The sequence below is a fragment of the Schizophyllum commune genome (assembly GCF_000143185.2).
Source record: "Schizophyllum commune H4-8 unplaced genomic scaffold SCHCOscaffold_12, whole genome shotgun sequence".
NCBI lineage: Eukaryota > Fungi > Basidiomycota > Agaricomycetes > Agaricales > Schizophyllaceae > Schizophyllum > Schizophyllum commune.
The window spans coordinates 535547-556391 of record NW_026089549.1 but is presented as its reverse complement, the minus strand read 5'-3'; the positions used below and the strand labels follow the sequence as shown (position 1 = coordinate 556391).

The following is a 20845-nucleotide window of genomic DNA, read 5'->3' as shown; positions in this document are numbered from 1 at the left end:
TCTCGCATGGCATCTCCTATACGCATTCATGATTCAGATACCGAACTCGCACGCATTCTTCCTATCTATTCTGGCATTCTTGTAAATCGTAATACGATATCTCCGCAATGGAAAGCATACAGTTCTGTACCCTCGAGATGTCGTTTGATAGAAGGAAGGTGACCAATGAGGCATATCGCTTAGACCTGTTTGCACTCCTTTTGCGGCACAATTTTGTTTCACCTGCTTGACCTTTACTATGGCGCACATCGTCGTGTACAACAACCGCGAGACCATCAGCATACCCCTGGGTGCTATTGACCTGCCTCCTAGCCCTTTCGAACCATCTTCCGTTGCTGATGAAGAGCAGACGTGGTCTACGGTGTCCGACGAATGTGGCAGCTCTGGTTTGCTTTCAAAGCTGCGACAACTGGATCGTCGTTCGCTCTTCACTGGCTCCATTGCCGACCTTGAAGTGACATATCTTATCCCTCCCCCCACCGACGGTGACGATGCATCACGAGCCCGACTGGTGAGTGGCACAGCGTCGCGCACTGACTGGTTTTAATCGTCCCCTAATTGCGTAGGAAAGTCTATGCAATGGCCTTAAACTTGGAGGCAACGATGAGACTTTCCGACTGGATGGTCTGATGAACACCTTTCTTTGTGCGTTATCGGTTTGTGACTTAGAACAGACCATCGCTCACGATTGCAGTGGAATCCTCGCTCCGCGTCAATTTGGACGCCTTCGCCACATTCATGATCCATATGCCATTATTGGAGTTCGCCCGTCTTTGCGACCAGCTCAGGAGAGACAACGAAGCCTGGGCCGAAAGAGCAAAGCACAATCCCGGCGCGGAGCGTATTCTAGGTGTACGTTCATCGCAATCGGCCATAACATCGCACTTACATGTTTGTCAAGAGCGCCAACTCGTACGAGATTCAGTGTCTGTCTTTCTACGCCCTTTCGCCTGCTTTCCTACCCAATGGCGCAACCATCCCGATCCTGCCGAATGAACATCGGACGCTTGATCGCCCTTGCCCCCATGCTGTACCTGATCATCAGAGGCCTAGGCATGCGCTTGACCACATCTGCGAGTTTCCGTATCCGCCTACGTATCGCGAGAGGAACGAGAAGCTTTCCCCGCTCGCATTGGCGGTCAATGCGCATTTCAAGCTGCAAACCTGGAAAGCAAGAGAATTCGATACCTCTGATAACTTCATCTTGGAGCAATACTGCAAGTTCTCGGACATGTTCATGGATTTGCTATATTTTGTACCCTCTGTCTCGCCTCGAGACAGCGAGAACCCAGCTCCGTCGCTCGTCCCCAGCACCGCCAGGGATAGCTCAGCTCTGCTACATCTCGGTACATCATTTACAATCGCTACTGTCGACGACCTCGATGACGATTACGATGACGATTACGAAACCGACAGCGACGAAAACACTGGATATGACCTCACCGCCGAGGAGGTGGCCATCGTTTCCCAACGGGCTTCAGACGGATCCCTCGGGGATACTGAGAGAGCCGAGGCGGCAATGCTCTTGATCGGGATGGCAGGATGTACGTACGATGATTGAATATGCTCAAAAAGGAACGTGTTGCTGATATATGCCAGATACCTTGCAACCGGACAATCCACTCGCAACCAGATTCTAGCAAGAAGCCAGTTCGTGAAGCCCTGCGCAAAAGCCGCTTCGTTTGGGCCAAGATGTATCAATTAAGCATGTATAATACCACAGCTAACTGCAATGTTCTCTCGGGCGTCAATCTTGCACACTTGGACCGAGCGGTGTGATGTACAAGTTGAACCATCACGTGGATATCACGGCGTCCAGCATCGGCAACAGCCGAATACTCCTTGGGCATCTTGGAACGTGCCATCACGAAGATTTCAACCCGCCTCGCAGTGATGCCAGCCCGACGCACTGGTCCCTTGGCGTCGGCAGCGCACTATGCTTCTTGACACTGGCAACACGCCCCCCACGGCCATCAGGAGAGCCCGACGAGGCATCGACGATAAATAGGGCACGTTCGTCTCTGGCGAGCACGTTCTCAGCAATTTTCGCCGCTAGTCGTGCCACCCGGGCGTCTCAGCGCTCTCGGCATCTCCGCCACCATACTGCCGCCCCGGTTACCTATCAGTCATCTCGCGTCGTGGCATTCATCGCGCGTCGGGGCATTCATTGGGCGTCCCGTCGTCATCCCGCGGCGAGGCATCCAACTGTGATTCAACTTGCGCCTAGACTCAGTCGCTCGCGATTCACACCACACAAACACCGAACAGACCAGTACGCGTACACCGGGCAAAGGCCCTGCACAAACGTAACGCGCTCTTATCGGCGGCCTTGCCCTGATTCGCCGTGCATTGACCAGGACGCGTTTGTGGGGACCGAAATAGACGGCGTGGCGCGGGCTTTATAGATCGGCGTGGCGTGGGCTTTATAGGACGCTGACGCGACCGGGAGCTTCGTCTGCAACCCTCGTCTCCTTCGGCATCGTTCAACTCTGTTGACACCGCTCACCTCCCTCTTCAACACCTGCTTTATGTCTACTTCGGTGATGGCGTCGGCGTCTGTGGCTGCACCCTACAAGGCGGGCGCGTCGTCGCGCCCGGCGCTGCTTCAGCGGAATTCCTATCAGTCTGACATGTCGCGCAAGTCGTCGAAGGCCCGTGTCATGGAGGTCTTTGAGGTGGGGACGAGTCCGCTATGCGTGGAGTCCCTTATTGACACGCCACTCATAGGCTGGTCAAGAAGTGCGCGTCCGGTATCGTTATGGCGGGCTCGACACGGAGTACTGGGCGCGTGCGAAGGTGGTGCGACCGCGGGACGGCGCGCTGTACGAGATTGAGCTGTCCGGCAGCCTGCAGACCCAGCGCTGGACCGTCTCCGCGCGCGACTTGCGCAGCGTCTTGCCCGCGCAAGTGCTGGACCCTTCGCCCACGCCCATCGTGGTGGAGCGGCCTGTGAACATCGTGCGTCTTGGCTGGCGCTCGAGAAGCTTCCCCCCACTGACGTGCCCAGAACGACGTCGTCTTTGCGGAGGTCAGCAACGGCGCATACTCGGTCTTCGTCCCTGCGCGCGTCGTGGTGAGATCTGCGTGGTATTGTCCGTTTTTGCGTCGGCTGACAGCTCGTTCCTAGGCTAAAAACGAGGGCGGCGGACTTCGTGTGGTGTTCCTCGATGGAATGCTGAAGGGGAAGACACAGACGACGTCCCGAACCGAGGTTTACTCGAAAGAACGCGCCAGCGCGCTCAAGAAGGCGGGTAAAAACGTCCTCGGCTCGGGCACGAAGAATTATCGCCTCTAGATGTAGAGGTTTCTTGCATGGACGGGATTATACTAATCTATAGATGGACTAGCGACTGACATAGACATAGATGGACTTCCTCTTTACATTATTGGTAGATCATGGCTCCGTAGAAGTGCTCTTGGGCTTTAGTATGGTAGATTACGACTGCTTTGAACTTGTTGGATATTGCTGCTTGTTACTTGGTTGTGCGGAAATCTAGTGGGCATTGGTGCTGGAAAAAGGACGTTCTGATATTGCACTTGCCTGCCGCGTCGTTTGTGGCGCTTCGTTGAGCTGGACGACGTCACAACAGCGTCCAATTGAGGAAGGTATTGTTCTTCGGACGTCACGGGCCGCAACTGCAGGACACGTCTTCTCCGTCGACGTCGACGTCGGGATATCTTCCTGACTCCGTACACCCATCTCGAGAGCAATCAGCTCCTCCCCAAAACGTGCATACTCCTCGAGCGCAGCGCAGCGTGTTGCACAGGAAGCCCGGCGCGCGTCTGGACGCGTAGCCACGAGTCGCAGCTATGGGCGTTCTGCGGTCCATCCTCATTCCCCTCTATGCTTGCAAATTGGCCTATGCCGCCAGCCCACCAGTGAAGGTCTCCCTGAGGTTGTCGTGGGCTGCACCACATCCCTTGGTTGAGACCTTGTACGTGTCCGTCCCCAACGTCTCCGCCAGCGGACTGACCGTCCGAGCAGGGAGACTGTCGCGCAAGAGAATCGGGATGCATTCTTCCCCCTCCTCGATGCCTTGACCGATGGGGACAAGCTGGTATCCCCACAGTCCCTTACCCCCGAAGCTGCATATCAGGCAGCACTCGAGATCGCAGCGTCTGGTGGACTGCTAAGCAAGCCAGGCTCGCTGGCGGCTGTGGAGATGAACCTGGCATTGCACTCCGCAACACCAACAATCGAAGCCTTCCACCAATACTACGAGAACCTGAACCAGTGGGTAGAATGCGGCTCCTGGGTCGATTGGTATGGCCAAGTGGTGTGCGACGTCGAAGAACTCGCCCGCCTCGCCGGCATAGAGACCCTAGACGCCAACACAACTGAGAAGAAGTACGTGACGTGTCTTTTCCTTCGTTCCCTCCCTGACTTTCAACCCCCAGCGAAGAATTCATCCGACCCAAGCTCCTCGCATTCGATCACGTCTATCCAGATCCCCAATATGAACTAGCGCGTCCCCCTCGCACCGCCATCCTCTACGCGTCGTTATTCTCTCCCAACTTCCGTGATCTGCACTCGTATCTGTACGAGCAAGCGTCACGACCGGCTACACACGTCGAATACGTCGTCCGCTATGTGCCCGAGCAGGATGCACGATCACCAAACTCGCTGTCGGGCTACGGCGTCTCCCTCGACTTGAAGAAGACAGACTACCTCGTTATTGATGACAGGGCCGCTCGTATACGCTCTTCGGACGGCATTGAAGAGGCGACCGACGACGACGAAGCCCGTGACGATATCTTGACGCTGATAGAGGCATACCCGGTCAATGACACGGTGTCAGATTCCAGCGAACCACTCTCAGAGGACGAGATACGGGGTGCGTATCCCTCAGCGGACATTCCTCAATCTTAGCTAACACCTCAGCAGAGCTCGACATGAAGGCCACCCAAATCATCATCGACTCCTCGGACCCCCTGCGCACCCTCCTCGACCTCGCGCAGAATTTCCCGCGCTATGCCGCTCCCCTCGCGCGTCATTCTATCCCTCTCAACGATACCGTCGCCGCCGAGCTCGCGCACAACGCAGCCAAGGTCCAGCAGGGCGGCAGTATGATGTGGCTGAACGGCAAGGGCGTCGCCGAGAGGGACATCACCGCGTTCGGGCTGTTGAGATTACTCCGCAAGGAGCGCGAGGTCGTGCTGTCGTTGACGGGGCTCGGGCTGAGCGCCGGGCAGGCTGTTGAGCTGATCACGCACCCAGCGATCGCGGCAGCGCAGAAGGGGAAGGACTACGCGGATGGGGTCTTCGACGCGAGCGACAGGGAGGAGGGCGGTGACGTGATTGTGTGGTGGAACAGTATGCTCGAGGACAGCCGGTACGCGCGGTGGCAGCCCTCCATCAATGCGGTACGTGCGCTGTTGGGGGGCGTGCGCTCGCTTGACGCGGTAATTGACGGCTCTTTGCCTATTCACAGCTCCTCCGCCCCCTCTACCCGGGCCAGTTCCCGAGCCTGAAGCTCAATCTCTTCAACATCGTCATCGTCGCGGATCTCACGGACCCGGTCGCGTTCAACTTCGTGTCCAACTCGGTCTCGAATATAATAGATAGGAACTTCCCCTTCCGCTTCGGTGTGGTGCCCATTGGCGAGTCGTTGGATAGTGAGTGGCTTGCTGCCAGCGTTTTGTACTCGATCTCATCTTGCGCAGGCGAAAGGCTCGCCAAGCTTTTCTACGGCATGATCCAGGAGTTCGGGCGCAAGAAGACCATCATCTTCATGCGCAAGGTTGGCTATACTGGAGTAAAGCCTTGGGCTCACGGCGCTGACAAGTTGCTCAGGTCGCGGGACGGCACACCACCGAGCCTAAGATCGACTGGGGCATCGTCGAGTTCGAATATGACGATATGGTGGACCAGCTCGAGGCCAAGGACCCCTCGAAGCAGTACCCCGAGCTCGACGACTTACTCAATCGTGATGTGTTGCCTCAATCCAAGATTCGCAGCTACACTGAACGCCTGGATCTGGACACTTCGTCCAACAAGCACGGCTACGTCTTCGTGAATGGGAAATACTTCGAGCTTGACGATGTGGGTAGCCTCGATAGACATCCCCTTTCATCACTGAATCGTGAGATCCCTGCAGACCTTCCTCCGCGCCATGCAGAGCGAAGTCGCACTGCAGACGAACTTTTTGCAGGAGCAGGTGGGTGATGATAAAGCAGCATACTCTGAATGCTCACCAAGACTACGCAGCTCTACGCCGGTCAACTGTCCGAGGACGACTCCGCGAGGATGGAGACCTATTTCTACGACCTTCCTGGCGCGCAGAAGCGGCGAAGTGCATACATCCATCAGCCGGCGGATGAGCTGGTCATCGAGAGCCTCCCGGAGTTGCTAGCTAAGGCGAGGCTGTCTCTCGCGCCCTCGTCATACGTGTATCCGCGTGCGTAGTTCGCTGGTGCTGCCTTATGGGTCGCTAACGTGCATGACTAGCCGAGGCCGGATTCTTGCCTCTCACAACATACGTCGTGGCGGATTTGGACAGTGAAGAAGGTCTCGGGCTTGTCAAGGAAGCGCTGCTGTCCCTGGTGAGTGGTCCGAGCAACAGCACTGCACCCACGCGTACTAAATTATATCAACCTTAGGACGAGACGTCGCGCACGAGACTATCCTTCATTCACAATCCCAAGGACGTCGAGGGAAGCCTCGTTGACAAGCAGCCATACTCAGTTTCGTGGACCATAGCGCATCTCGTCATGAAGCAACGCCTGTCCCGCGCTACCCCCGCGAAATTACTCCAGGCCTTTGGTCTCGATGCGGCACCTGCGGAACAGGCGCAAGGCTCGCAGACGCCCTTGTCCCGCGAAGGAGGTCTTGCCGATCTTGTCGATGGGATCACCACGGACTCGGACGCCTACGAGGCTTATATCAAGAGTTCTGTTCTCCTCGCGCGCGAGCTGCATCTCCAGCCCGGGCAGTCGGCCGTCGTCGCTAATGGTCGGGTGAGCGGTCTTCTGTCCTCTCAGATCAGGTTGGACGACTGACGGGTCCGGTCTAGGTAGTCGGTCCTATCGAGCGGAAGGAATTCAAGGCGGTCACGTTTAAGGACCTCGAAGAGTACGAGATGAAGAAACGTGTTGGTCCTATTACGGAGGCATTGTCCAAGATCACTCCTGAGGCGCTCGAGCGCGATAGGTTTGTGTGCTGTCCCTTGCGCACGACTTTAGTATCTCACTCTTTGCAGGGCTTCTGTTGCAGAGTTGCTGTCTACGGCCTCATCTGTCGTTGCCTCGCTACAGATCCCCGATCCGAGTGAGGTTGGGCTGTACCAGGCTCCGGCAAGCCCCAGGCTGCGCAACTATAATCTATTGGAGGGTCGGCATACGTATGTGGCAGCTCCCCTCGTAAATGGCAGGTGTTTACGCTTTGACTAGGTCATTCGAGTTTGGTGACAACTCGACTGCTCTTTATCAGTTGGCCGTCATTGTAGACCCCTTGAGCGAAGCTGCGCAGAAGTGGACACCGTTGTTAGCGGTATGTGCTCAACTCATGGCATTGCTTTGCTAGAACTGAAGCCTCGTCAGTGGCTAGCCAATGTTCCAGATATCTACATTCAAGTCTATCTGAACCCAGCACCACTCAAGGAGGTACGGCCTTTGATTGAATGCAACCCCCTTTGCTGACGCTTGTTCAGCTACCTTTGAAGCGGTTCTATCGCTACAACGTCCGTCCAGCTCTGGAGTTCGACGAGCAGGGCAATGAGGTCACCGCCGAGACCATCTTCCGAGGCCTCCCAGTCGACCCGATCTACACCCTAGGCATGGACGTCCCTCAATCCTGGCTCGTTCGGCCAAAGAAGGCTCTCTACGATCTCGACAACGTCCAGCTCAATCACCTTGACCCCCGGGATGACGCCCTTGAAGCTGTCTTTGACCTGGACTACATCGTCGTGGAGGGTCACGCTCGCGAAGGGTCCGGCGCTCCTCCCCGGGGTCTGCAGCTCGAGCTGCTGGCCGGCGAGACCCCGATTGACGACACACTCGTCGTTGCCAACCTGGGCTATCTGCAGTTTAAGGGCAAGCCCGGCGTGTACAGGCTCGCTATACGCCCAGGTGTCGGCCCGAAGGTGTACGAGTTGGAGAGTGTTGGGAGCCAGGGTTGGGATAGCCCGCCGGTCAATGTCAGCGGCCCGGAGGTTGCCGTGACGAGCTTCGAGGGCATCACTTTGTACCCTCGGTTCGCAAGGCGGCCGGGCATGGAGAGAGCAGACGTTCTCTCCTTGCGAGGTCTACCCGAAGAGCCGAAGGGTTTCCTAGAGAGTCTCAAATCCAGGTAAGCTCTACTACCTGATTGAAGGTGGCCGGCGCTGATCTTTGCTCTAGCCTTACCTCTTGGTTCTCTAACCCACCTCCCATGCCCGCTGAGGTTGGCAAAGCGCAGGCCGACATCAACATCTTCACCGTCGCCTCAGGCCTGCTGTACGAGCGCTTCGCGTCCATCATGATCCTCAGCGTGTTGCGGAATACCAATAGCACGGTGAAGTTCTGGTTCATCGAGAATTTCCTCTCACCGACGTTCCTGGTACGAACCCCCTGTCTCCTTGTCCTATCCTGCCGCCTCACCCAAACCCAGGAATTCATCCCCCACTTCGCCGAGGAGTACAACTTCCAATACGAGCTCGTCACATACAAGTGGCCATCGTGGCTTCGCCAACAAAAAGAGAAGCAGCGCATCATTTGGGCGTACAAAATCCTCTTCCTCGACGTGCTCTTCCCCATGGACCTCAAGAAGGTCATCTTCGTCGATGCGGACCAGATCGTGCGGGCAGACCTCAAGGAGCTTGTCGACCTCGATCTGCATGGTGCGCCGTACGGATACACCCCCATGGGCGACGACAACACGGAGATGGAGGGCTTCCGCTTCTGGAAGTCGGGCTACTGGCACGACTTCCTGAGAGGGCGCCCGTACCATATCAGCGCGTTGTACGTTATCGATTTGGACCGCTTCCGCCGTATGGCTGCCGGGGTAAGAATGCATTGCACCCTCTCGAAGTCCACGAGCTGATGCGTGTGAAGGACATACTGCGTCAACACTATCAGGCGCTGTCGGCAGATCCTGGCTCGCTGGCCAACCTTGATCAAGATCTTCCGAACAACCTGCAGCGAGAAGTGCCAATCGTACGTCGAAGTCGTTGTTTGTACGCATTACTGATCAGGTACAGTTTTCCTTGCCCGAGGACTGGCTATGGGTATGTATTCCGAGTTCTCCAGCCCTTTTTGCGCCCCTCATCTGCCCTCCAGTGCGAAACATGGTGTAGCAAGGATCGCCTACACCGCGCAAAGACCATCGATCTTTGCCAAAACCCACTCACCGTGCGTCTCTGGTTCATCATATCGACCACCACTTTGCCTCCAACGCAGTCTACAGAAAGAACCGAAACTCTCGCGTGCGCGTCAAATTCCGGAATGGGAGGTATACGACGCTGAAATCGCTGGGTTTACCCGTCGGTTGGCGGAGGAGGGCGCAATCCAGTCTCGCCTGGCGGCCGCGGATGCGAATGCGCTGGCGAATAGCGGGGGCTCAACGGAGGACGCAAAGACAATGGCATCAAGCGCAAGTGAGGTTGAGACTCAAGTCGCTAAGCCGGGGGAGTACCCCATCGATACGCACTTTGGTCACGTTGCAGAGGAACTCTGATGTGGCCATTCTAAATATTGTCTGAGCTGATCATGCATATATTCGCGGACCAATGTGTGAACCCGGTCATTGAGTACTGTATAAGGATACAGTCACGGTGTCGATGTGACAGCCTTGCACTGGCAGTGGCTGTGCGGTTCTCCATTTGCTTTCCACCATCATGTCGCTCGATTCTGAATCTCAGCAACGAATCCCCCCACAGCTCTACGACAATCTGGAACGCCTCGATGCGGAGGACGCGCGCGTATGGGAAGCGAGCCCGTTGCCCGGTATCGCCCAGCCTGCAGACGATCTGATGGAATATTGGCGGCAGGCTCGCGACGGCAGCCGCTCTCAAGAGCTGTACAGTGACCTGAAGGATTATCGGACGTTCGTGCCGTGTCCTTTGGACCCGTTCGATGGACTGCAAGCCGTTCTTATACGAAGAGAGTACGAAGCCGCTTGGAGCAATCTGGAGGAGGCTTTCGTTGCTGGGAAACAAAACTTCATAACGAAGGAGGGACCTTTGCGTTACGGTGCGCAACCTACTCCTGTGGACTGAGTTTCGACTAACCGAGCTGGTCTAGCTGGTCATCCGACTCCTGCGGCTCGTGCTCCGTTCAACTACGCGTTCACCCTCACAGGTTATCCGGGCATCGGTACGTCTACATTCCCCTGCCGTACAGCATCTCGGCTGAGCGCACCGTATAGGAAAGACCATGTTCCTCGCCTTGGCGCTATTACGATGCCTCGAGAGACATTGGACTGTAATCCTACCAGACAATTCCCGACAAAATCCTCATCTTCAACTCTAAGGGCGTGTATGCGATACCATCCACGGTCGAACCGGCCGAACTCGCGCAAGGGCTTCCTCGGACAACTTGGTGTCTTGTCGACTCGAACACTGCCCTTGAAAGCGTGCCCCACCATATCCTGATCCTCGATCTGTTTCTCATTCAGGCCACATCTCCACAAAGCAACAGAACTTCGTGGTCAACAAAGCGGGAGACCATGTTTGATTTCTACATCATCGATCCCATGCCTCTCGACGAGGCGCAATTGGTGTGCGTGCACGCGTATCGTCCTATCATGGATGTCGCGGCTCATCGCCTTTAGATATTCCTTACAGCGCGACGCGGTGCTATCGCAGGCAACCGATCGCATCATACAAGCATATTACGACCGATATGGGCCCTCTATGCGCCTCGCTCGCGCCGCCGGCGCAGAGGAAATCGAGGATTGGGACAAATTTCCAGCCGAGCGACTCACAGAGGCTCTCGCGGACCTCACTCTGCCGCAGCTTGAGAAGCTCGCGAAGCACGCATCGCTCTTGCGCATGGATGACAAAGTCTCATCGGCCATCCTCTTGATTCGTCCCGGAGTCACGCGCGACGTGGTGCAAGTTGACTTCGTCTCCACACATGTCCTCCTTCGTTGCTCGAATAGTCTGTCGCTATCTCGGTTTGATCTCCTGCGACACTTCTACCGCCTCTTCGCCTCGAGTCCGCAAGCCAAAGCTGTAGCTGGCAATTTGTTGGAAGCGCACATGGATCATCTACTGCCCATGTCCTATTCGTGGTCGGTCACGAAAAGGGGGGACTCTGCCGGCAAGCCTGACGATAGTACTAAATATCGAATGGTCGTCTATGGGGGCTCGACTGATACCCTCCGTATTGAGCTGGATGATGGCAGCACGCAGGTCCCATCCAACGAGGTGCTTGAGTATAACTCAGGAGAGAGCATCAAATTGGAAGGGAAGTACTACATGCCAAAAGCGCGGAACGAGCTCACAATAGACTCATTCATCTACAATCCTACAACAAACACCATCACCGCCTTCCAGATCACTGTCTCAGAGCAGCACTTAGTCGACATAGAATATTTTCTATGGCTGAAGACGCTTCGTGGCTCGAGTGCAGATGCACCAGCTATCGACCTTGTCATCATTTCCTCTGACCCAACCGTTAGACTTCCTCACAAAGACACCGCGACGAGCGTCATACGGAGTATGTATGATTTATACCTTGATGACCTCCCTGCACCATGCGGTACGTCGTCCATCCTCGCCTTGCTTCGGCGCGCTCAACAGTTAACAGATGAGCTGCCACCTAAACGGCGACGTCTTGCTGACCCTGCAACACAGACGATCGAGTAGGATGAGTCATGCAGGGCTGCCAGTGAGCATGCAAGCACTGTAGTATCCCTAGATTGTTGTGAACTGATACTTATATTGTGTTTGCGACCACTGATTGTAATATATTCATAAGCCCACGACCGGAGAGACGGCGGACGCATGCACCTTCCCGAGTTCGCCTCGCCGTCATGGAGCGAGCGACCGCTGGTAGAGCACCAATAAGTACCGCCAGTGTCCAGAAAAAACTCACCTGGAAGTCGGCGACTCAGGCATTTCCGGTGCACGAGTGTATCGCAGTGTATGATCACCCAGAAGAGGAGGGCCAAATGTGGCCAAGGGAGCATACACCATTCCGGTTTCAAAGTACATTCACAGGATAGTCATCCAAAACGAGCTGATTGTGAGGCAAACACTGTTTGTATACTACCGTCTACAACCAACGCCGCACGAGCCACAGCATCGAGAGAACGAGTACAGCGAGAGGGTTGTGAAGGGCGAGCGCGCTGTTGTTGTCGCTGCTGCTGTCGCCGCTGCCCACTGTCTGGCTCGGGCTGGCCCCGGAGCTCGTCGGGATGGAGTCGTGAGACGACAAGTTCCGAGGGTCGTACTCGGACGGGACGGAGAGGATGATACTGTCGAGGTCTGGGTACTATCAGCTTCGTATTCATGTACGCGCCACAACGCCGAGTGCACGCGTAACGGTACCCCACTCACCAAAGTACGAGTTGTTCTCGCCCGCGATGTTTGCGAGGCGCAGCGTGTACGTCTCGTTCGCGAGGTTGGACGCGAAGTACTTGAGCGACGGTAGCTGCTGCTCGCACGTCTCACCGAACGCGCCGCCGCAGCCGGAGACGCCGCTCAGCACCTGCGAGCTCGAGCCGGAGGAGTTGGAGCTGAGCGTGACCTCGTAGAGCCCGTGGTCGTTCTTCTTGTCGCCGAGGACGTAGATGGCGGAGGCTGGGGGTGGGAGTGTTGAGGCGCGAGGGACAAAAGTGGAGCGAGGAGACGAAGCAAGCGTGAGCGAAATGCAATCACGAAGGAGAACACCCACGCACCGGTGAAGTTGAGCTCAAAGTATGCGCCGTCGCCGTTCGTGTACGTCGAGCCCCCGCCGCTGAAGTTGCCCGACTGGTTGTTTCCCCACTCGCCCTCGTACTTGATCCGCCCGTCCGTCTCCTCCAGCGTCTGGTTCTCCACCGTCGCCCCCTTCGGCGCGAGCTGCACAGTGGTCTGGATGAAGTCGAGCAGGAGCCCGCCGTTCCCGCGGCTCGACAGCGTGAGCTCATGGTGGTCGTACGTCAGGTTCTGCGCGCTGTAGAGCACGTAGGGCAGCGTCGCGTTGCTGTCCTGGTGCGCCGAGCGCTGGAGCACGACCTGGTCCAGGCGCACTTCGTAGTCCCCGTAGTCGGGCCCCGCGGCGCCGAACACCCAGACGGTGGGGCCTGTGGCGCGGAAGGGTGGTCAGCAGAAGCACAGCGCATCGCGACAGCCACGCACCAGTGAAGTTGAAGCTGACGCTCGCGCCCTCGGTCTCGGTGTAGTGGTACGTGCCGCGCAGCCACTCCTTGCTGTCCGCGTTGTAGTCCGCCGAGAAGGGGTCTGGCGTCTGCCAATCGCCCTGGTTCGGATACCAGAGCACCGAGTCGAAGTCATCGACCGTCACGTTCACGTTCACCGCGTCGGAGTCCATGGTGGGGGGAGGGCGGGAAAGGCTGATTGCTCTGGAGAGGCTGCTTGTTCAGAGGGCACCTGTTGTCGTCGTCGCCAGTAGATGATCGGCTCTCCACAAGATCGCACTCTTTCGTCTTCAGCTTGCGTGCGCTCGTCGTCAAATAGGGTCAAGTGAGCAATAAGGACGGTCTACAACAGGACAAAGGAAAGCAGATGAAGGCAGGAGGAAAGACAATGAAATGCATGTCATAAGACGCAAGTTGCAACGCCTTCTCAGGATCGGCCGGCGGAGGCGGCGACGAGGCATGTTTCCCGCTCATTCAACCGCGTCCTCCGACATTCACATCGCCTTGGCATCGCCGCGAGGTACTGCATATCACGGACCAAAGATCCGGTGATGACTGACAATGGCCAGGTCAGTGGCTAGAGGGTGAACCCCAGGGAGAAGTCCGTCTCACGAGATGCGACGAGATATTACCAGGGCGTTGCCAAGCTTAATTTAAGAGAAATGAATTCTTTGAATACTTCGAGATCATACCCAGTCCATGACAAGTACGACTGAACTTCGTGAACCCTCTGAACTCGCCTGAAAAGCTTGAGAATCACCTGAGATGCGTACGAATCGCAAGGCGGGCTCTCTTGTTTTTTCTAAGTCCAACTCCGGGCGCGAAGTTCGAGCGTGAGAGTCGCCTAACATGGAAATGCCGCCGGTACCTTCTTGACTCCCACCACCACCACCACCACCACCACCACCACCACCACCACCACCACCATTGTTGTTGTTGTTGCCGCCGCTTCTAGGTCGTTCGTGCAAGTGCTTATCCTACTGCCGTCGCCGTCGTATCGCTGTTCCCGAAAGGCTCTGGTACGTGGCAGCACACGAAATGAACCCACGTTCTCACTATCCGTTGTCAGCGCCGAATCTCGAGCAGTCGCGCCTCCTCTCTGCACTAGCCCACGTCGCGAACCTCTCTTACTCCCTCCGAGTATTCCACTAGTGTAGTACCGCCACGCCGCTGGACCACCACCCTCTCCCACATCAAACCAGTAGCCGCCACTGTCTGCGAGACCTCCCGTTGTGCGGCCCCTTCATGAATCACCACCACGTCCTACAGGCCGGTGTGTAACGCGTCGTGTTAGCCCGTGTATATTTACATCACATCCTTATTGTTAGCCTACGAGTCGTTGTAAATAGTGTCCTGTGCTCAATATACTTGATTTTTCCATCTTAAATCGTGTGCAAGGCGATGTGATATAAGTACAACCATATCATGAGGTGCTACTGTAGCGATGTGATGCTTGAAACGGATGAATCTGCGTAAGACCGCGCACGACCTCGGACAATTCAAAATATCTCGTGGTGCGACGACGTGCTACCATAGCGATGCAAAGGATTTCGAAGCGACCTGAAGTGACCTGGACACACGGTGTTCTCGCTGGGGGTGAACACTGAACAGACTGGCAAACCAGTCAGTCGCCGCGTATGGGCGACAGCTAGGAAATCTCCTGCTCGACTACCGCTTCACATCGAACAAACAGCGTCCGGAGTACACCAAGGTTACTAGTGATAGATGTACAATAGTTTGTGGAGATAGATAATTTGTCCGAAGTCCTCATGAAGTGTCCGTGGTAGTTCGTAATCATGTTCGGGAAGCCTCTTCACTTGCACTGAGAGCCAGTGCCTCAATTGCACCAGAAGTAGTTTCCGGGGATCACATTCGGGCACCCCTGGGTGTCTGCAGGAGCAAGTGAGCGAGGGTGTGAGCTAGAATGTCGAAAAACGCTCACCCTTGTCGACAGGGCAGTCCGCAGGGTCGTCGCAGCACTTAATGCAGGCGCGGTTGCCCGCCGGCTCAACCAGCTCGACGTAGTGGTTGTAGCTGGCGCGCTAGATGAGTTTCTAACCCATACAAGAGTCCACGCAACTCACCCGAGGCAGACGCTACCCTGAGGGTTCCCCTGTTCGCCAGCACCGCCGCTGGAGTCGTACTGCCCGCCGGCGTCGTACGCGTTCAGGCGGTCGACCTTGTTGGGGTCGAAGCAGCCCGTCACTGTATCGCCGTCAGCACCCCGCTCGACTCGGAAGGATCCTTCCGATAGGTAGATACGCACGCTGAGCGATGCGCCCGCCATTCTGCCCATTGCCGGACACGAAGTCCACGTTCGTCCAGAAGTCGCCGGGGAGCGTGCCCTGCGCGTCGTCGTAGTGCCCGGACGGCGAGCAGTACGTCTTCATCCCGCCCGGGTGCTCACTGTCGCCGACGTTCGTGTGCTTGGTGCGCGGCATGATCATGCTGGCGGCGAGTTAACCGTTAGCGAGGATAGCGGCGCCCGCCAAGTGCGTAAGCGTACCAGAAGTCGTTCTGGTTCGTGATGTAGACGATGTTGTCAGCCGCCTGGCGGGGCGAGATGGACGCCGCGAGGGCGGGGGCGCCGAGGGCGCCAGCAAGGAGGAGGGTGCGGAGGGAGAACATGGTGTGTGCGCGGGTCGTCAACGAAGATGAAGGGTAGAGGTAGAGGTATGTGCGCGTACGCGAGGTGGAGGGGGATGCGAAAGGCGATAACGCAAGAGGACAAGGACGCGCCTAGCGGGCTTATATACCCGCCGCCGCGGGTGATCGTGGCTGGCGTCCTTCCGCATCGGCCCATGTCAAAACGTCGATCATGCAGAAAGCATAATGCTCGGTGGAGCGCAAGGCGTTTCACGTGCATATGGGGGAGCGCGTTCAGTTCAGTGAGTCCAGTTCTGAATTTACTGAATTCGAAACCTGCGTGGCCAAGGCGAGCTTGAAACCGTCAGCTGGACTTTGGCTGTTCAGTGGTGTCCTCGGGCAAGGTCCCCGACCCTGCACTTAGTCCTGAATGCGGTACGAAACCGTGTAAGATGAAAGAGGACCGCCGTAGCCTCACAGCGCAAGCGAAATTCGGGATGTATGAAAAGCAGCGGCCAGGGTTCCGCTTCTTGAGGATTCGAGGCTCTACATCTGGGTATTCATGGCTTGTGGATGCGGGCAGAGGACGCCGAATGCCAGCCGGCGGGCGTACTGTATATTCGAGAAGAGGGGGCACGACGTGGGGATCGCGCGCGGGGATCATGAGGGCCGGAAGCAAGTCCGATTTGGAATCCGGAAGGTTGAAGTAACGTCACGTTTTGTCACGTCGACCATTTTCCTCTCAAACTGTGGACGGAACAGTATTCTTCGCTTCAAGCCAAAAGAACCGCCAATTGTTCCACAAAGAGCGGAAGCCCACGTGCGTACAGTCGTCCCATCGCACCCTATCTACCATTCAGGCGGCAGCTCATCAAAATCCGTGATTTTCTGAGCAAACGTACGTTCACATATACGACAGATCAACGCATCGTATGGAGCAGGCGGCAGGTCGAGACACGAATTTTGAGTCGCGCGAACACTGCATCGATCGCCGCAATCCTGCCGACTGGGGAGGGGAAGATAACGAGGAGGTCGACGGATGGCGCTTCGTGGTTCGGAGGACGAAGCCACCTCAGATACGGGAGGTCTGTACAGTCAACTCGCCGCCGACGCGAGGCAGTAAGGTGTGGCTCAAGACAGTGATCTTGTGTGCCTCTGGGCCGAGAAGTGGACCGTAATGCCGAACTGCACGTACGATCGGTAGTAACTTCCAAGATGATTGTGTTTCCTTTGCCGTATACCTAGACGAGCCACGCATTCTCGCACGCCGTTGCCACATTATCACTGTCGACTTCGATACAAAGAGATCGGTAGACCCATAAACATTTCTGCAAAATTTGTTGATTCCCGACACTGGCGCATCCTGCCCCCTCGTCACCGACCACATGCAGGACGTCGGCGGTGGTAGACACTGCATGCGCTTCCAACAGTTTGCAAGCGGCAGATCCCGCTTATGCGTTACAGATCGACCGGCCGATAGAGGAATGCTGCGATATCTCATTCAGAGACACCGACAGCTTGTCCGCACAGTGAAGAAGGACATGCGCGGAAACAAAGTCGACTTCCACCACGTCGCGTTCGACCCCAGGGCGTATGCAAAGAATGGCGCTTGCGCTCTCGGCGTCGAAGCGCGGACCTCGGGATATGCGGAAAAGGACCTGAAGCCGAGCCAGAGTGAGGCCCAAGAGAGCCACTTCAAGTCGCTCGCTTGATTGCTTTTCCCATGAGCAGGAGTCCATATCGAGGGCGGCGACACAAGCAAAACGGGTGTCGGGCCCGTACTTGTCGAAGTATTCCTGGATGACGCGATCGGATCCCTCCGTTTGCTCACGGTCGGGTTTCAAAGAGAACCTGAAGATCGTGAGCCGTGAGCTGGTAGTCGAAGATCCACATGCACGTACGATATCTGCGCCTCCTCAATGGACATGGGATGCATCAAATAGCAAGAAGAAGGTGTGTCCCTCTTCGATAACCATTTTATGCATTCTCTTCGCGCCGCCGCAGCTTGGACCGTAAACAAATTGAGCGTCGAGATCGCGTAGGGTACACTCTCGGTGGTCGCGTTCGAGTCGACCAGACACCAGGTCGTCCAAGGAAGCGCACGTGCGAGGCCATTGGCGCTGACGAGGGGGTTCATCTGCCAGACCCCCACTGAGTTGAATATGCAGATTTCATTGGCACTCAAATGCAAAAGCACGGTCCAGTGTCTCTCGAGACAGCGGAGAAGAGCAAAGGCGAGAAACATGGTCTTGCCTAGACGGCTTTAAGTCCATTGTCTGCGCGAATAGGAGAAGGGTGAACATACCTATGCCCGGATGACCTGTGAGGGCAAAGGCGTGATTAAATGGCGCGCGAGTCGACGGAGTCGGGTGACCGGCTGTCGCAGAATAAGTTGCGGGCCAGACGTGGGGAGGGAAGTGCGAACCATAATGTACGGGACCTTCCGTGGTAGTAAAGTGCCGATCGCCGACCACGAAGGCCTTCTCGAGGTCTCTCCAGGCAGCCTCGTACTCCCGCCGGATAAGGATGGCTTGCATATGTGAGAATGGAAGCAAGGGACACGGAACGAATGTGCAGCAGCCGTCCACATCACTGTAAAGCTCCTTTGAGGCGTTGGGATCGCGAGCTTTCCGCCAATATTCGTCCAGGTCATGTATGCGCTCGGGTCTGCCTTCGGGCCTCCTGGCATTATACCATGCACTCCACACGCGAGCATCCTCCGCGTCGAGGGCGTGTAGATCGTCGTAAAGATTCGGCAGGACTTGATTATTGGCGTTGGAGACCATGACAGGATGATGGATTGAAGCAAAAGCCAAAACTGCACAGCCACCGCGGATGGTCTCGGGTGGACGCTGACCAATTGCCAGTGCCACATATGTTGCCGTGACTCAATCTTCTACCGTCGACTCGGATAGCTGACAAGACAGTACCGTACGTATACCATATACATAGGTGACCTGGAGAATACCTGGAACTATCTAACTGACCACTGCCGCCACATCATTCTCGTTGAGCGTCATCTCGTCGAACCCTTCCAGCAACTCGTCGAGCTTCACGTCGGGGAAGTCCGGCTCATCCTCCGCCTCTGTCTCTATATCCTGCCCCGCCTCGTCGACCTCCATCGCGAACTGGGCGCGCTTCTTGCCCGCGCCCGCCGGCCTTGCGGCACCATCGCTCATCTTCACGTCGCCCGCCTTGTACAGGTTCACCGTCGCGCGCAGCTCCGGGTCCTCCTCGAGCTCGCGCAGGAACAGCTCGTAGTCCTCGTCCACCTTCTTCTGGTCGCGCCCGCCCATGCGACCCACGACGCCGCGGCCCGCGCCCGTCTCGCCCTCCTCGCCCGCCTCCTTCCCGATGCTCCGCAGCCGCCAGTTGCGCGCCCGGTTCTTCTTCCGCCGGTTCGGGTACGCCTTCTTCACGAGCACCAGGTCCGGGATGCGCTCCGCGGGCAGCGCGGCGAAGTCGTCTGAGTTGAAGTTCGCGGAGGTGAGGAAGTAGCCCAGCGCGGCGTCGCCGGGCTGGAGGATGCCGCCCAGGTGCGTGCGCGTGTGGAAGATCTGGGACGTGCTCCCGGCGTCGTCGAAGTCCATGTCCATGTCGGAGGAGGAGTGGCCGCCCGAGGCTTTCGAGCGGAACGCGCCGGAGAGGGCGACCTGCGCGTCGGCGGGGACCAATCGGCCCTTGGCACGCGAGTAATCGGGCTCGACATCGAGGACCGTGAACTCAACGAGGTCGGGCACACTGGCAAGCGACTCGAACGGTGCGCGCCAGTACACCTGCGCGGGGATGTCCGCCGTCTGTAGCGTCGCGACGTCGAGCAGCTGCAGCGAGCTGCCTACTCGTATGCAAAGGGCTAGGGGATTAAGGTTGCCCAACGACCTTGCCTGCTTTTGTGGTATGCACACCAGGTCCTCCTTGCACACGGGTACGATCTCGACGGAATACGTGTGCTTGAAGTTCGCCGTATTCGTGTGCGTGTCCGAGGAGAGCAGTCGCTCTGATGACTTGGACCGGATCGGGACGACGCCATTAAGGAACTCGACCATCTTCAAAGCGTGTGCGCGATTACTATAGAAGAAGTCGAGGCCATCGCGGACCTCCTTGACGGAAATGGTGTCTTTTTGGGCGTTGTGTTTGAGGATGAGCTGCTCGAGGTAGAGGAAGGTGCGTTTGTGGGGGACTTTCTGACGGACTTGAACGAGGGCTTTCCAGGTATCCTTCGCCGCAAGCCTTGCGCAATCTGGACATTGGCCGTACTGGACAAGGTATTCGATCTCGAACGTCTGTTCAAGGATCGTGTTCGTAAGGACCTAGAAGTTACGTTAGACGGTGTAGATCGAGCTGAAGTAAACCACGCACCTCTTTCTGTATCGTGATAGATACCCTCAACCGTTTCGAGTGCGGCTCCGTCCAGATGAAGTGCGCATCCGTCAGCCGCACTTTGTTCAGCCCCTTCAACTTGCGCAAGCATATCGACAGCAGCTCAGATGACTCCGGTCTTGCTATTGTCCAGTTTTGCGGCGGATTGAGGAAGCGTTCGCAATTCCTGCAGAATGCGACGGAAGCTGGAGACACAACCGATCTCAGCGAGCGATCAGCGGGGGAGATCAACGATCGCACCTTGCTTCGGTATCCCTTCAGTGATATCGACACTACGTATCGCTTAGGATCATGAGTGCTGCATTGTAGCAGAATACGCACGTATTCCTCAAGCACGCGACGCAAAGATTGGCAGAGTTGGGGACGATGGGGGTACCTTGCGTGGGATCAGCGTCTTACCCAGCCATCTTCAGCCAGGGGAAGCCCCTTACCGCAATCTGCACACAGCACACGGTGCACTGGAGGGGCGGGAACAAACTCCATCCTCTGGGGTGGTCTCGGCGGAGAGATGAGGGGAGGGGAAGAGTTCGAATGTGTCAGCCACAATTTGCGGGCGCCTAATCAGTGCGACCACGTGTGGGACATCCCCTTTTGGCA

The 20845-nt window shown here is 56.7% G+C and overlaps 10 protein-coding genes across 10 annotated transcripts; 5 read left to right on the top strand and 5 right to left on the bottom strand.

The window, feature by feature from the left end:
- Nucleotides 1–238: 238 nt before the first annotated feature.
- Nucleotides 239–1640, top strand: SCHCODRAFT_02515869 (uncharacterized protein; the record flags this gene model as incomplete). The annotated part of the gene is made up of 5 exons (XM_003027717.2): nucleotides 239–511; nucleotides 567–645; nucleotides 695–852; nucleotides 902–1544; nucleotides 1600–1640. 5 exons carry the CDS (start codon nucleotides 239–241, stop codon nucleotides 1638–1640), a joined length of 1194 nt encoding a protein of 397 aa, XP_003027763.1.
- Nucleotides 1641–1670: 30 nt separating this feature from the next.
- Nucleotides 1671–2721, top strand: SCHCODRAFT_02086189 (uncharacterized protein). Its single transcript, XM_050341741.1, has one exon. It carries the CDS (start codon nucleotides 1779–1781, stop codon nucleotides 2403–2405), a length of 627 nt encoding a protein of 208 aa, XP_050197897.1. The 5' UTR covers nucleotides 1671–1778; the 3' UTR covers nucleotides 2406–2721.
- SCHCODRAFT_02086159 (uncharacterized protein) lies at nucleotides 2198–3359 on the top strand. The gene is made up of 4 exons (XM_003027716.2): nucleotides 2198–2675; nucleotides 2728–2958; nucleotides 3008–3073; nucleotides 3128–3359. The coding sequence occupies exons 1-4, from the start codon at nucleotides 2529–2531 to the stop codon at nucleotides 3293–3295; spliced, it is 612 nt and encodes a 203-aa protein (XP_003027762.1). The 5' UTR covers nucleotides 2198–2528; the 3' UTR covers nucleotides 3296–3359.
- A 451-nt stretch (nucleotides 3360–3810) lies between these two features.
- Nucleotides 3811–9652, top strand: SCHCODRAFT_02516255 (glycosyltransferase family 24 protein; the record flags this gene model as incomplete). The annotated part of the gene is made up of 22 exons (XM_050343350.1): nucleotides 3811–3935; nucleotides 3986–4348; nucleotides 4399–4835; nucleotides 4883–5364; nucleotides 5433–5616; nucleotides 5665–5741; nucleotides 5795–6043; nucleotides 6099–6158; nucleotides 6209–6398; nucleotides 6449–6543; nucleotides 6601–6957; nucleotides 7014–7150; nucleotides 7200–7340; nucleotides 7390–7489; nucleotides 7540–7602; nucleotides 7650–8287; nucleotides 8338–8536; nucleotides 8588–8980; nucleotides 9031–9132; nucleotides 9177–9203; nucleotides 9256–9327; nucleotides 9383–9652. The coding sequence occupies 22 exons, from the start codon at nucleotides 3811–3813 to the stop codon at nucleotides 9650–9652; spliced, it is 4761 nt and encodes a 1586-aa protein (XP_050197896.1).
- A 133-nt stretch (nucleotides 9653–9785) lies between these two features.
- On the top strand, nucleotides 9786–11950 carry SCHCODRAFT_02640428 (uncharacterized protein). The gene is made up of 5 exons (XM_050346147.1): nucleotides 9786–10167; nucleotides 10219–10352; nucleotides 10412–10695; nucleotides 10748–11679; nucleotides 11775–11950. Exons 1-5 carry the CDS (start codon nucleotides 9813–9815, stop codon nucleotides 11789–11791), a joined length of 1722 nt encoding a protein of 573 aa, XP_050197895.1. The 5' UTR covers nucleotides 9786–9812; the 3' UTR covers nucleotides 11792–11950.
- Nucleotides 11522–12151, bottom strand: SCHCODRAFT_02640426 (uncharacterized protein; the record flags this gene model as incomplete). Its single annotated transcript, XM_050346146.1, is given in 6 exon segments — nucleotides 11522–11679; nucleotides 11728–11844; nucleotides 11893–11972; nucleotides 11998–12000; nucleotides 12013–12014; nucleotides 12025–12151. Coding segments are annotated over 5 exon segments (229 nt in total), but the record flags the coding sequence as incomplete, so codon positions are not given.
- A 44-nt stretch (nucleotides 12152–12195) lies between these two features.
- Nucleotides 12196–13455, bottom strand: SCHCODRAFT_02602681 (uncharacterized protein; the record flags this gene model as incomplete). Its single annotated transcript, XM_003027449.2, has 4 exons — nucleotides 12196–12407; nucleotides 12480–12722; nucleotides 12821–13207; nucleotides 13263–13455. The coding sequence occupies 4 exons, from the start codon at nucleotides 13453–13455 to the stop codon at nucleotides 12196–12198; spliced, it is 1035 nt and encodes a 344-aa protein (XP_003027495.1).
- Nucleotides 13456–14940: 1485 nt separating this feature from the next.
- SCHCODRAFT_02640424 (uncharacterized protein) lies at nucleotides 14941–16009 on the bottom strand. The gene is made up of 5 exons (XM_003027448.2): nucleotides 15789–16009; nucleotides 15549–15730; nucleotides 15367–15487; nucleotides 15225–15316; nucleotides 14941–15172 (listed from the first exon to the last, which is right to left on the bottom strand). The coding sequence occupies exons 1-5, from the start codon at nucleotides 15908–15910 to the stop codon at nucleotides 15120–15122; spliced, it is 570 nt and encodes a 189-aa protein (XP_003027494.2). The 5' UTR covers nucleotides 15911–16009; the 3' UTR covers nucleotides 14941–15119.
- Nucleotides 16010–17165: 1156 nt separating this feature from the next.
- SCHCODRAFT_02085956 (uncharacterized protein) lies at nucleotides 17166–18687 on the bottom strand. Its single transcript, XM_050341740.1, has 4 exons — nucleotides 18294–18687; nucleotides 18174–18245; nucleotides 17770–18121; nucleotides 17166–17719 (listed from the first exon to the last, which is right to left on the bottom strand). Exons 1-4 carry the CDS (start codon nucleotides 18652–18654, stop codon nucleotides 17320–17322), a joined length of 1185 nt encoding a protein of 394 aa, XP_050197893.1. The 5' UTR covers nucleotides 18655–18687; the 3' UTR covers nucleotides 17166–17319.
- A 60-nt stretch (nucleotides 18688–18747) lies between these two features.
- Nucleotides 18748–20755, bottom strand: SCHCODRAFT_02640420 (60S ribosomal export protein NMD3). The gene is made up of 5 exons (XM_003027446.2): nucleotides 20680–20755; nucleotides 20570–20624; nucleotides 20489–20520; nucleotides 20228–20433; nucleotides 18748–20178 (listed from the first exon to the last, which is right to left on the bottom strand). Exons 1-5 carry the CDS (start codon nucleotides 20729–20731, stop codon nucleotides 18847–18849), a joined length of 1677 nt encoding a protein of 558 aa, XP_003027492.1. The 5' UTR covers nucleotides 20732–20755; the 3' UTR covers nucleotides 18748–18846.
- Nucleotides 20756–20845: the final 90 nt, after the last annotated feature.

Excerpts from the sequence above, each read along its gene's own strand:
- SCHCODRAFT_02086189 (XM_050341741.1), top strand. The coding sequence starts at position 1,779 with ATGTACAAGTTGAACCATCACGTGGATATCACGGCGTCCAGCATCGGC.
- SCHCODRAFT_02086159 (XM_003027716.2), top strand. The coding sequence starts at position 2,529 with ATGTCTACTTCGGTGATGGCGTCGGCGTCTGTGGCTGCACCCTACAAG. Across the intron at positions 2,959-3,007 it reads TGGAGCGGCCTGTGAACATC|AACGACGTCGTCTTTGCGGA; the intron begins GTGCGTCTTGGC and ends TGACGTGCCCAG. Across the intron at positions 3,074-3,127 it reads TCGTCCCTGCGCGCGTCGTG|GCTAAAAACGAGGGCGGCGG; the intron begins GTGAGATCTGCG and ends GCTCGTTCCTAG.
- SCHCODRAFT_02640428 (XM_050346147.1), top strand. The coding sequence starts at position 9,813 with ATGTCGCTCGATTCTGAATCTCAGCAACGAATCCCCCCACAGCTCTAC. Across the intron at positions 10,168-10,218 it reads GGAGGGACCTTTGCGTTACG|CTGGTCATCCGACTCCTGCG; the intron begins GTGCGCAACCTA and ends GAGCTGGTCTAG. Across the intron at positions 10,353-10,411 it reads CACCGTATAGGAAAGACCAT|ACAATTCCCGACAAAATCCT; the intron begins GTTCCTCGCCTT and ends TAATCCTACCAG.
- SCHCODRAFT_02640424 (XM_003027448.2), bottom strand. The coding sequence starts at position 15,910 with ATGTTCTCCCTCCGCACCCTCCTCCTTGCTGGCGCCCTCGGCGCCCCC. Across the intron at positions 15,488-15,548 it reads TGGCGGGCGCATCGCTCAGC|TGACGGGCTGCTTCGACCCC; the intron begins GTGCGTATCTAC and ends ACGGCGATACAG. Across the intron at positions 15,173-15,224 it reads GGACTGCCCTGTCGACAAGG|ACACCCAGGGGTGCCCGAAT; the intron begins GTGAGCGTTTTT and ends TTGCTCCTGCAG.
- SCHCODRAFT_02085956 (XM_050341740.1), bottom strand. The coding sequence starts at position 18,654 with ATGGTCTCCAACGCCAATAATCAAGTCCTGCCGAATCTTTACGACGAT. Across the intron at positions 18,246-18,293 it reads GGAAGGTCCCGTACATTATG|CCGGTCACCCGACTCCGTCG; the intron begins GTTCGCACTTCC and ends ATTCTGCGACAG. Across the intron at positions 18,122-18,173 it reads CACAGGTCATCCGGGCATAG|GCAAGACCATGTTTCTCGCC; the intron begins GTATGTTCACCC and ends AAAGCCGTCTAG.
- SCHCODRAFT_02640420 (XM_003027446.2), bottom strand. The coding sequence starts at position 20,731 with ATGGAGTTTGTTCCCGCCCCTCCAGTGCACCGTGTGCTGTGTGCAGAT. Across the intron at positions 20,521-20,569 it reads GTCGCGTGCTTGAGGAATAC|TGTCGATATCACTGAAGGGA; the intron begins GTGCGTATTCTG and ends AGCGATACGTAG. Across the intron at positions 20,179-20,227 it reads CTATCACGATACAGAAAGAG|GTCCTTACGAACACGATCCT; the intron begins GTGCGTGGTTTA and ends CGTAACTTCTAG.